A 12,954-nucleotide genomic window follows, 5' to 3' on the forward strand; every position below is an offset into this window, starting at 1 on the left:
TCTGGGCAGTACCACTGCCTGAGATAGTCTCGGAGACTGTGTCACGATGATTTCACCTGTGTGGTCATTGTTTGGGCCTCTCTTGGCCCAACACAGCCCAACTATCTCCTAATTGGGTTGGCCCAATTCTAATCCCTATTATATGCTAAGTATGAATTTTTAGATATTTACTAAGCTAAATAAAGTTTGTAAGTCTAGGTTTCTTCTAGCGAGCTTCTAGCGAACTTCCGACGATCTCTCGGCAATGTTCCAGCGGACTCCCGGCAAGCTCTTGGACTTCATGATGATCTTCTTAGCGAGTTCCAATGAGCTTCTTTGGCAAGCTCCGGGACTTCTCGGTCAATTTCGACAGAACTTCCGATGAACGCCCGAACTTCCGATGAACTCTCGAACTCCCAACGAAATCACGTTTTTGACTTTGGGATTTCATTTTGCTTTATGCCTTGCTATCGTAGTTAATCTTGCACATGTAAAAATATATTTCGATCTAGACAATAATTACTAAGCATGAATCATGTTGTCCGGTATGTCATTGGTCCTTCGACGCTTCGTCCGATTCTTCGACGCATCGTCCTCTCTTGTAGTCTATTACCCAATCGGCCAGTTGACCTCTGCAACTCCGATATTCTTGGCGTAATTTCCGCTCTTCTTAGCCCGATGCCCGAATCCATGGCCCGAAGCATTCTATCGATACGTCATCCGATCCTCCGGTTAGACGTCCAATCTTTTGACATGTTCCACTGGCCCAATATAATTCTTCCTACTTTAATTGTCTCATCCTGATCGAAGCATCCTGCGTCACTCAAAACACAGATCAATTCATAAATACTTATCAATTGGTTTCATCATCAAAATTTGAGATTCAACATGATGTACCAGTCTTTTGGAGCTTGACGAAGTTCATAAATAGCTTTTTATAGTTTACAAACATACCTTAGATACTGAAGGTGAATGAAGCCAGGAGGTTGCTGCATGAAGATATCTTTAGTTGGGGTCTCCTGTAAAAAGGTATTGTTAATATCGTGTTGTCGTAAATGCTAACCTTTTGAGATGACCAAACTAAGGATAAATCGGATTATTGTGGGTTTAATAATGAGACTAAATGTCTTTGTGAAGTCTAACACCAGGACGTTGATGAAACCCTTTGACCACTAGATACACTTTATATTTGGTAACAAATCCATTTGGGTTCCACTTAATTCGAAAGACCCACTTATACTCGATGATATTTTATATGAGATGAAAGGGTATAAGGGTCCATATATAATTATGGAGGAGGGCATCATATTCTTCACATATGAATTTACAAGATTTTTGGACTTAAGTAAATGTGGTAGTCGGTCCGAGGGAGAGGATGAGGGGCGAGAGGCGGGAGAGGGCCCTAGTCTTCAAGAAGCGATGAAACCGCTCATCGATTCGGGAGGACAAGGGCAGAGAACTCCGACGGTGAAGTTGTCAGTGGCGTGGGCCAGCAACTTCTACATCTACCAATTCAACAACGTGAACGACCTCCTCTTCAACTTGAGGACCAAGAGGCTCAACAACTTCTACTGGGGCATGCAGATGGTCGACTCGATGGCCATCGGCTAGGTGCTGGACTTCAGCTTCAGGAACCGACGGACGAGGGCAGAAATGCTGGTGTAGAGCAGTAGTGGGGGAAGACAGTTATCGTTCGCTAAGTGCCAGAGTCGCCGCAGGGAAGAAGGTGACTGTAGAGGAGAGAAGGTTCTCAGCGTCGGCTTGGTGGAACAGGAGGAGGTGCACCGAGGCAGAGGAGAGAGGGTTCTAAACGCTGGCTTAGTGGAACAGGAGGAGGATACCTAGGCAATAGCAATGGCTGCGAGATCAAGGAGAAGACCTAGGGGCAGGCAACGCATGAGAGCCGAGGGAAGAGGGGTGCATCGAGCAGGTTCGACAACGTGTGCGAAACGCAGGGAAGATGGGAGTGCATTGTGTAATAGAAGAGATCAAAGTTGTTGTCACCGATAAAATGCAAGAGAGGCTCTAATACCATGAAAGAATGAAATGAAGTGTTAGAGCCAGCCTTAGGAAATTTACCAAAGGGTAATTTGATAACCCAAAAAAGATAATAAAGTAGAAAAAATAAAAGCGACAAGAACACCAGATTTACGTGGTTCGATCAATTGACCTACATCCACGGACGAAGGAGGAGCAAATCACTACTATAAAAGAGGGACTATTACAAATACATTAGGAAGATATTCCTAGGCCATAAAACATGAAACAATTAAACAAGAAAAGCCTAAAGCAAACAATTAGGTTTTCTTGTGGTGCATCTGACTTCAAAGCCCAAGCCCTTATTTATAGTTTAAACAGGAGATACCAAACTTGATTTTTCTGATGTGGGACTATGTGGGACTTGTCAAACTAACAAATCTCCACCTTGGCATGTCCCAGCATTAACAATAAACAAAACTTGCTCCACCTTATTCACAAAAGCCCCAATGGGCAATCATCAACAATGAACACCAACCAAGTCCAAGAACTGCTTGAACTTGTAAACCGGAAGAGGCTTCGTAAGCATATCAGCTGGATTGTCTTTCGTATGAATTTTCTGAACAAGGATTTTTCCCTCAGCAATGATATCCCGAATAAAATAAAACTTTACATCAATGTGTTTCGTCCTTTCATGATACATCTGGTCTTTCATGATTCACCGAACAAACCTCTTAACCATAAGACTTCTTTGATCGCCTCTATCACTGCCATATATTCTGCCTCTATAGTAGATAAAGCTACGACAGATTGTAAGGAAGCTTTCCAACTAACTACACAACCGCCAATGTAAAAAACATAACTTGTCAAAGATCTTCGTTTATCAAGATCCGCAGCATAATCATAGTCGACGAAACCAACCAAAGTATCATGATTTTTCCCAAACTCTAAACAAGCATCTGAAGTCCCTTACAAGTATATGAGAATCCACTTCACAACCTGCCAATGTGTTTTACCTGGGCGAGACATATATCTGCTAACCACACTGACTGCTTGTGAAATATCTGGATGAGTACAAACCATTGCATATATAATATTGCCGATAACACTGGAATATGGAACTTGCACCATATATTCTTCCTCTTCAACTGACTATGGTGACTGAGCAGCAAATAGTCAAAAATGACTAGCAAGAGGAGTACTTACTAGCTTAGCGTTTTTCATACCAAACCTCTCCAAGACTTTCTTGAGGTAATTTTTCTGGGTTAGAAATAATTTTCCAACTCCTCATTCTCTTTTGATCTCCATGCCAAGAATTTTCTTAGCTGCTCCCAAATCTTTCATTTCAAATTCACTACTCAGTTGCATTTTCAAAGTGTAAATTTCTAATAAATTCTTAGCTGCAATAAGCATGTCATCAACATAAAGCAACAAATATACAAAAGCGTCATCAGTTAACTTTCGGAAGTAGACACAGCTATCATACATGCTCCTCGTGTAACCATGACCCAATATAAAAGAATCAAACCTCTTATACCACTGTCTTGGAGACTATTTCAATCTGTACAAGGATTTCTTTAACAAACAAACATGGTCTTCCTTACCGTCAACTTCAAATCCATGAGGTTGCTCCATGTAAATTTGTTCTTCAAGTTCATCATGTAAGAAAGCTGTCCTGACATCAAGTTGCTCCAATTCCAAATCATACATGGCAACTAAAGCAAATAAAACACAAATAGAGCTATGTTTAACAACAGTGAAAATACGTCATTAAAATCAACACCATGTACCTGACTATAGCCTTTTGCAACCAATCATGCTTTGTACCTTGTATCTTCAACCCCTGGAATACCTTCCTTCCTTTTGAAGGTCCATTTGCATCCAACAATTTTCTTACCCAAAGGCGGCTTCACAAGATCCCAAGTTCTATTCCGATGGAGAGATTCAATTTCTTCATTCATCACAATCAACCACTTAGTGGAATTATCACAAGAAACTGCATCTGAATAGGTAGTAGGCTCATCAACTTCACTTGTTTCTTCTGCAATAGACAAAGCATATGCAACCAAATTTGCATATATTTGTGGTGGTCGAATATCTCTCCGTGGTCTATCCTTGGCTATGGAATATTGCTCTTCCTCTAGATTATCTTTGTTAGTAGACTCGGGACCATCTATTGGCATTCTTTGAGTAGAAGAGTTCGACTTAAAAAATCTGAACTACTAATCTCAAGCTCCACCTACTCACTATCATTTGTACAACTAGTAGATTCCTCTTTGGAAGATAACATAGACAATTCATCAAAAGTAACATCTCTACTGATTATAAATTTTGGGGATTTGGGATCAGAACACCATAATCTGTATCCTTTTACTCCAGAAGCATACCCAAGGAAAATATACTTTTTTGCTCGAGGCTCTAATTTTCCTTCATTTACATGCATGTATGCTGGACACCCAAAAAATTTTAAATCGGAGTAATCAGCAGGAGTACCTGACCAAACTTCCTCCGGAGTTTTAAAGTTAAGTGTTGCAGAAGGAGCGCGGTTGACAACGTAACAGGTCATATTAATCACCTTTGCCCAAAAGTCCTTTGTCAACCTTGCATTTGAGATCATACACCTTGCTCTCTCCAAGAGTGTTTTGTTCATACGTTCGGCCACACCATTTTGCTAAGGCGTTATCCTAGCAGTGCGATGCTAAACAATTCCTTTATTTTTGCAGAATTCATCAAAGTCACCTTCACAAAATTCCATACCATTATCTGTTTGAAGCCGCTTAATCTGTTTACATGTTTGCTTCTCAATCAAAGCCTTCCATTGTTTAAAGGTTAGAAAAACATCATTTTTATGCTTTAGAAAATAAACCCAAATTTTTCTAGAATAATCGTCAATGAAAGTTAACATATACCTAGCACCACCCTTAGACTGAACACGAGCTGGACCCCAAAGGTCTGAATGAATATAGTCAAGAGTACCATTTGTTTTGTGAACTGCCAGAGAATTGAAGTTGACTCTTTTCTACTTTCCAAAAATATAGTGTTCACAAAAATCCAGTGGTCGAGTACTCTGTCCGTAAAAAAGATCTCTTTTACTCAATGTGCTCAAACATTTTTCACTCATATGACCCAAACGCATATGTCATAATTTGGTGATGTCAGAATCAGACACTGATGATAACGAAACTGCAACTGAGCCTATGACAGTAGTTCCCTGTAAAATATATAAGCTACTAGACCTACAAGCTTTCATAACAACAAGAGCACTTCTAGAAACTTTCATAACTCCACCTTCAGTGGCGTATTTACACCCAAGAGCCTCTAGGGTGCCTAAAGAGATGAGATTCTTTTTTAAATCAAGAACATGTCTAACATTAGTGAGTGTCCTCACAATGCCATCATACATTTTAATTCGGATTGTGCCTCTACCAACAACATCACACGAGACATTATTGCCCATCAAAACAATTCCACCATTATAAGATTCATATACGGAAAACAAATATCTATTAAGACACATGTCATAAGAACAATCGGAATCTAAAATCCATTCATTTTTAGACCTCGTCCTGTCATCAGTAACAAAGAAAATATTTCCAACATTCTCATCAGCTGCTACACTAGCTTCAGCGGGCTCAGTAGTTTTCTCAACAATTTTTTCCTTTTATTTTAATTTATTTTTTAATTTAAAGCAATCAGCCTTAATGTACCCCATTTTATGATAATATCTACACTCCAAATTTTTATGTTTGGATTTAGATCTACTTCCATCAAATTTCCTTTTATCCGTTCTACCCCTGACAATCAGACCTTCAACCTGATTCCCTCTACTTTCGCTAGTGATATCCCTGTCTATCTGCTCCTTAGATTTTAGTGCAGATTTAATTTTCTGATACGAAATTATTTTTTTTCCATAAATCATAGTATCACGGAAATACTTAAAGGATTGAGAAAGATAACACAAAAGTAATAAGATCTTATCCTCGTCATCAATTTTCGCATCTATATTCTCCAAATCTATAACTAAGGAATCAAATTTATCAAGATGTGAGTGTATAGATGTACCTTCAGTCATCTGAAGCATACACAAACTCTGCTTCAAGTAGAGATAATTCGCTACTGTCCTCTTCATATATAAGGCTTTAAGTTTGTCCTATATACTGTTAGCCGTAGTCTCCGTAGCTACCTCCCGTAAAACCTCGTTAGAGAGATTTAGAATAATGCTTGATCAGGCCTTCTTATCCATACCCATAAGATCTTCCCTTGATGTACCATCTGGAATGTTCTCAGCTCCCTGTAGTGTCAATCCAACTCTGTCTTGAACCAGAATGGCCTTCATCTTGAGTTGCCACATGCCGAAGTTGACATTCCTATCGAATTTCTCGACAACGATATTTGTTATTGTCATCGTTGCCAAAAGATCCCGAAACTAGGCTTTGATACCAGTTTGTTAGAGCTAGCCCTAGAAAATTTACCAAAAGGTAATTTAGCAACCCAAAAAAGATAATAAAGCAGAAAAAATAAAAGCGACAAGAATACCAGATTTATATGGTTAGGTCAATTGACCAACATCCACGGATGAAGGAGGAGCAAATCACTACTATAAAAGAGGGACTATTACAAATGCCTTAGAAAGATGGGACTATTACAAATGCCTTAGAAAGATGTTCCTAGGTCATAAAATATGAAATTTCTAAATAAAAAAAAGCCTAAAACAAACAATTAGGTTTTCTTATAGTGTATCTGACTTATTTATAGTTTAAACATGAGATACCAAACTTAATTTTCCTGATGTGGGATTATGTGGGACTTATCAAATTAACGTGAAGATATGGTGCTTCCTATTTATACATGGGAGGAAGGATTTTTCTCGGTAAGATTTACTTATGCAGTTGAAAAATTTTTGCTGTTATTAATTATGTCATAATTTCTACGTCACTGCTCCAATAACACATCTATCTTCCAGTATAAATCCAGAATAAATTAAAAGGTGAGAAGTTCTGTTAGCATTATGTCTAATTTCTTTTGCTTTTATGCATGCCATGGAGAAGGCTAAGGAATGGATGAGTTTTGAAGATTGTCTGAGTTCTTCAGACTCGTTCAATCAATGCAGGAGTGCTAGGAAAGTGTCATTGCTCCAAGTCGTCGTCAGCATGGACGAGTTGGGGAAGAATTGCATGATGAAGGATTCTATTTCAAGAACCACATTGATCCTGACTTCTTCTGAGAAATTGAGAGCAGTTTCAGTACCAACTACAACAAGAAGTTGTGACATTTTCTCCACTTGAAATGTACAAAAAACAGTAGAAAGCAGTCTCCAACTCTGATGAATGGATTCACTGCAAAACTCCTACTTGTGATTTTGATATCACTCTTCTCAAGTAGTTCAAAGATCTCTGATAGCTGAGAAATCCCATGAACCAGAACTCAAACTCATCCACAGTCACTATCTGGATGTACTTTTGGTTAGGCTTCTGTGAGTTCTCACACAGGCTGGCTCTTCTCACCCTTCCTACTGGGATCAAAACCTGTGGGAAGCGATTGAACTCAGTTAGGTGTCAGAAACATTCTACACACTGATCAACAAGTTTGATTCCCAAGAAGAAGTACCTTGTAAGGAACTCTGACCAAATTTCCTCTGGGAGAAGTAACTCTGATCGATCTATCACTGCGGAAGGCGATCTTGTGAGTTGAAATGAAGAGCAGCCCCGCTATGGGACCAGCTGTGGTTGACAGATAGCACTGGAATGCCTGCAGCAGCTTTTCTCCTCTTTCGACTGAGAAATTTTTTCTGAAAACTCTTTCGACACCTCCAGCTCGAAGGATCTTTGCACCCAAGCTCAATTTTCCCTTCACAGTCTCTGAGATTTTGGGCCCTAAACTCACTGCAGTTCCAAAAAAATCACAAGGCTTCTTGCTTAGTTGCTAATGTTTGGCAACAATATTTGCCATGGAGGGAAGCTGTAAGCTTATTATGCCGTGAGCTTACCATGATCTTTGATGCCTTTCAGATATCCGTCCGCTTTTTTGCTGAACTTTCTCATCCAATCAACGGGTGCATCCGCTTCTGCATTCCAAAACGATTCTATGAGCTCCTAAAAGTCATCGAGAATAACAAGTAACTTCACATGAGAAAGATGGTATTACTTTGTTTGTACTGGGAGGACTCGTACGAGGTGGGTTGAAGGCACAGTCTCTTGAGCTCCGAGACGACTGCAGACTTTCCACACATTTCGGCTGCATATCTGATCGACTGGACAGGAACGCCTACAGCTTGAGCACGGCTTGTGTTCTTCATGTTGAACCGAGGCACAGCTACCGCTTCCACTCTCCGGGAGAAAGGTCGGGGAGAGTCTATGCTCCAAGAGACCGGTGTGGAGGCCTTTTATAAGGCGAAGAAACCGCTGATACTGTCACCCCAACCATACTGCACAATGCGTGAAGCAGAATCAGCATGGAATCATCAGCCACAAAGGCATCCTCGTGAATCCAGAAAAGAAAAGGAAAAGTCGATCGACAGTTCATCATCAGCCACCAGAAACTATAAAGAAAAGTAAAAGAAAGCCCCCCAAAGCCTTCTTTTGCTGCCTTAACCGAGTGAGCAAGTTCCGAGATAACATATCATACTGGGGCATGCCATGTGCTTCGATCGAATCAAGGCAACTCCACTCTCATCTCTTTCCCCAAAAACTATCTGAAATCATCCTGTGAAGCTCCACGACATCATGCAGCATGTCTGACACGGTTGTGAGTCAGCAGCTTATTACGTAGAAGCTTTTCAGTGATAGCCTACGTTCATGCTTCTTTGCTTGATCGGGGAGAAATATATAACAGTACACGAAGAGAATGAGAAGGAAAGCTATCGAGGCAACCTTCCGATGGAAGGAAAGTGATTGGGATCACATCAATGGAGACAAAAAAAACGCAAAGATCAGATGCATTGTGAGACCCACCAAATGTTTCTCCAGATTCGGCCTTGACTTTTGACTGTGAGACCAGCTTTTTCCCCAGCCATTCCCACTTGCAGGTGGATGGCAATCTTAAAGGTCTTCCACTTGAGCTTGTCTCTCTCGAACTAGGAGATGCGCAGCGTAGATAAGATCTGCTGGGGCCACATTCAAGACCCAAGTCTGAAGCATTGAGATGTGCAGGTAACTGCTTATTTCTGCAGGAGAAAACGCAAAACAACATGAATCCATGAATCCCTTACTGTTTAGACCCAAAGCAACAGTTAAACGACATCCAGTTCTAAGACTGCAACATCATCGGAAAAGGATGTAACCGCAGCCATCGGTTTCCATGAGCCGATGATGAGATTGCACGAGGAAAAGTGGTCCTTCCTTCCATCTTTCCACCGGGATAGAATTGGTGGCCATGTTCGCTGGGGTCGCCTGCCGTGTGCCACATGAGGTGCACCTACTGCTAAAATGAGAGTACCACCCACCATATATACCAACACACACCATGAGGGCCACCTGATGATGGCTGAGGAGGTTGCTCCAGGGGCTTCCCCTGTACTTGAGACGAATGAAGTACTTCTTTGGGCGGCTTGCAACCTGTAGAAGATGCGTCGATAGGAATTGCAGACTTTAGGGTTCTGGTGAGGAGGCCCATTTAGGTTGCAAAAGACTTCACCCACAAAGGTATTTCCATCAACACTAACAACAGTACTGTCGATGAAATTGGTTTTATTGATTACAGCACTGCAAGCTTGCACTTCTGGACGAGTACAGTGTTCGGAAGAACCTGACGACAAGGTAGTAATCAATCTCTTAATATTTTCTCCGGAGAGGGTTCAAGAAAATCGAAGAACAAGGAAGTTTGACTCGATTATAATTTTCTCGCATCCATAAAAATGAGACTTCACTCACAAAATAGTTGTTTTTCATCCCATATGTGTTTTCATCACCAGGAAAAGAATACCAAGATCTATGTGGAATGTTGCGACATCCAATATGTCCCTCAAAGATCGTCTTATGACCGGAAATCCTTTTATCGCAAGAAGGCAACATCCAAGCAGGTAGTTGGTGGAATACATCACGTTTAGATCCATGCACTCATCCCAGAGAAGCCATAATCTCCATGATGTTACGTCGCGTTTACTGAGTTCAGATCCATGCAAGTTCTGACATCTGCACGTGAAATTGATGTTCCTTTCCCTCGTTTAGATCCGTGCGAGGACCCGATGCGCGGCTCAGATGCGCCCTAGATCTCTCCTGCATGCCCTCGAAGACTGGCAGGCGACTGGAGAAGCACAAGAACAAGTGAATCCAACCATGGGGAACGGATAGTATGACTGAAAAGCCTGGTGAGCTATTGATTCACAAGAGTGGTATGATACTGCTTGACCAGCGGACGTCCGCTCGCCATGCGTGCATGGACCAGACGATGCCATCGATCCTTGCTGGTAGTTGAATTGAGATTTGACGAAAGGTGTTTTCCTTGATGCATCATGAACAGTCATGTCATTCTTTTTAAGGATGTTGATCTGTCATGGGCTTCAATCGGAACTTTGATGGTAAATGTTACGATATTTTAGCATCAGAAAGAAGAACAGACACAACAGGCTCGAGAACTTGATGAATCGTAAAGCCACAGCAGAATAAGATCAAGATCATCTATACAATCGACGATCATCGCCATATGACCTTGAATCTGCAACGCCGATGAACTCTGCTTGATTCCGATCCACAGATCAAAGCTCCAACTTTCAAGTGCATCGTTAAACCCGATCTACTGATTTCAGCTTTTACATCAACAAGCATGATCATGCCAAAAATCCTTTATATATCCAGGATGTTTGGAGTTCTGTGATATGATTTCTTGATCATCTCAACCAGAAGTAGGCAGACAGACGCCAGAAACAAGCTTCTTACAGTTAAATAATCAAAATAATATGCTATATAGATCTCGTAAAAAGTTTCAAATACGTAATGAGAGCTTCAAGCATGAAGCTGTTTATTTTATATGATGAGCAAAAAAGAGAGAGTATAACTCGGAAACATTACCATAGCTTCAACCTAAATCTGCAGCTGCTGGATCGAACGCTGATGTCGTCGGTGGTAGTCAAACTATCCACCACCACACTGCATCTCACGTTGAACGTCACCTTCCACAGCGTCAGCTTGTCAAGCTTCACCCTCACCGGCACGTCGCCTCGGAAGGTTAATGGTAATACCCCTGCCAGTTGCTGCTGCTGCAGTTCCGCGAGCAACTCGCTCCCTACTTGTGTTCCTCCGGTGAGGAAAACATGCAGCACCGTCGTGTTCCTGTGGCCCTGGTAGAACACCGGAAAGCTCCCGGTGCAGAGCCTCTCGTCGGCGTACCACAAGCTCAGTTCACTCCCCTCCTCGTAGTATATCCCGATCTTCCTGTTCGGGTTCGTTGCCGTCACCGCCACGTCGAACACGGCACCGACGGTTATATCGTCGTCGTTGACACTGAATCTGGAGACCCTGAGGTGGTCCACCGAGTACTTGGGCAACCTGAGGCGGAACACGACGTACACGACACCGGCGGCGGCGGCGATCAGCACGATGAGGATGATGACTGCGAGAAGAGTCCGGCACAGACAGCTACTGCAGCGGCTCCTCCTCTTCGGCGGCCTCAGACGGGCGGTACCTCCAGGAGTCGACGGCGACACCGACGCGCCGCTCTTCTCCGATACTGTGAAGCTGGAGGGAGAAATTTGCATGTCCACCGCATGGAATCTAAGTTGCTCCGCCATGTCTCAGCCTTAAAGTGTTTGGCTACCACTGTACAACAGTTTACCGATGAGACGAGACTCGACGCGCATTCAACGTTAGACTTTGGGTAACAAAATTGATTGAGGTTAGTAGATTATTTAGAGACTTTGGTCACAAACATCTTTCCACATACAACATTCATAGCAATAAAATAAGTCCGCGAGATCTGAAGAGAGTCAATATTACATAATATTATTATCTTTAAATATTTAAAGAAATTATTTCTATATAATCTTATGTAAATTAAAAATATTTTCATGTCTACAAAGAGGAAATATATCGTCATGTCATTCATAATAATTAAATTAAATTAATCTATGGAATCATCAATAATAGCATAATTTTATGAAATTCAATGGATTAATGTCTAAACAAAATTAAGTGGACAATAAAATTTATATATTGAAATTTTCAGAAATTACAATAACTGAAAAGAAAATAAAACGAAAGAAGGTAAAGTGGCCTACCTCTTTATCTTCAATAAGATGATCTCTCCTCGTTGTTCTCCGGTAGATAGACGACACTCGATGAGGAACCGAAAAGAATTGTTTGTGGCCTTTAAATAGGAGGTGAAGGAGAACTCTCAAAAAGGTAATAAATAAAATTTGTTTCGGATTTAATTATTCACTAATCAATCTAATATCTCACCAATCATGTCTACCCAAAATTTGAGTCACTGAGTAGGAAATAAATTAGATCGAATAAGAGCAAACCCTAGTTTCGAATTTTGGGAAAGGGAAAAATATCTCATTGATTATGGGAACTTTACATTTGGTGAGCGTGATGGACTACTCTTTCAGGTTTGGAGTAAGATTATAGGAACAAAGCCAGCTTCTTTCCTGTTCTGTTCTTTCCTTGGCAAGCTTCTTTTGCTACTTGACTGGGTGTTGTGGGCGGAATAGAATAGGGTAGCTTCCATGATAATGTCACCTGGCACTGATATTGAAGTGTCTGTCTGTATAAAGCTGATGATAACTCTTGTTTGATTTTGATTGGTGTGATGCGGTGAAAATTTTATGATGTGGGGGAAACTATGGTGCAAATGAAAAATTCTGTCAAAAATAGGTTTTATTGTTCGAAGAATATTTATTTATATGTGAGATGAAGATTGAAAAGAAGGTTAAGATGATTCCTATATTTGATAAAAATTGATTCTAGTTTCTTAGTTAAATTGGTATTGATTCTAATTGGAATTGGTCCACAACATATATTGAGTTTGACAGATATCCAAGCCAAGGTTTAAAGATAAACCCAA

General features: G+C 41.0%; 2 protein-coding genes across 2 annotated transcripts; both read right to left on the minus strand.

Moving 5' to 3' along the window:
• Positions 1-6,826: 6,826 nt before the first annotated feature.
• LOC135604941 (GEM-like protein 4) lies at positions 6,827-8,312 on the minus strand. The gene is made up of 4 exons (XM_065094591.1): positions 8,101-8,312; positions 7,943-8,020; positions 7,564-7,838; positions 6,827-7,481 (listed from the first exon to the last, which is right to left on the minus strand). The coding sequence occupies exons 1-4, from the start codon at positions 8,249-8,251 to the stop codon at positions 7,290-7,292; spliced, it is 696 nt and encodes a 231-aa protein (XP_064950663.1). The 5' UTR covers positions 8,252-8,312; the 3' UTR covers positions 6,827-7,289.
• A 2,524-nt stretch (positions 8,313-10,836) lies between these two features.
• LOC135604942 (NDR1/HIN1-like protein 6) lies at positions 10,837-12,219 on the minus strand. Its single transcript, XM_065094592.1, has 2 exons — positions 12,167-12,219; positions 10,837-11,708 (listed from the first exon to the last, which is right to left on the minus strand). Exon 2 carries the CDS (start codon positions 11,678-11,680, stop codon positions 10,958-10,960), a length of 723 nt encoding a protein of 240 aa, XP_064950664.1. The 5' UTR covers positions 11,681-11,708; positions 12,167-12,219; the 3' UTR covers positions 10,837-10,957.
• Positions 12,220-12,954: the final 735 nt, after the last annotated feature.

This window comes from Musa acuminata, chromosome BXJ2-2, assembly GCF_036884655.1.
Source record: "Musa acuminata AAA Group cultivar baxijiao chromosome BXJ2-2, Cavendish_Baxijiao_AAA, whole genome shotgun sequence".
Classification (NCBI taxonomy): Eukaryota; Viridiplantae; Streptophyta; class Magnoliopsida; order Zingiberales; family Musaceae; genus Musa; species Musa acuminata.

What these genes read in the sequence shown, in the direction of transcription:
- LOC135604941 (XM_065094591.1), bottom strand. Translation starts at nt 8,251, where the DNA reads ATGAAGAACACAAGCCGTGCTCAAGCTGTAGGCGTTCCTGTCCAGTCG. An exon ending in GTCCTCCCAGTACAAACAAA is followed by an intron (nt 8,021 to 8,100) that starts GTAATACCATCT and finishes TTTGGAATGCAG; the next exon opens with AAGCGGATGCACCCGTTGAT. An exon ending in TGGTCAGAGTTCCTTACAAG is followed by an intron (nt 7,482 to 7,563) that starts GTACTTCTTCTT and finishes CGCTTCCCACAG; the next exon opens with GTTTTGATCCCAGTAGGAAG.
- LOC135604942 (XM_065094592.1), bottom strand. Translation starts at nt 11,680, where the DNA reads ATGGCGGAGCAACTTAGATTCCATGCGGTGGACATGCAAATTTCTCCC.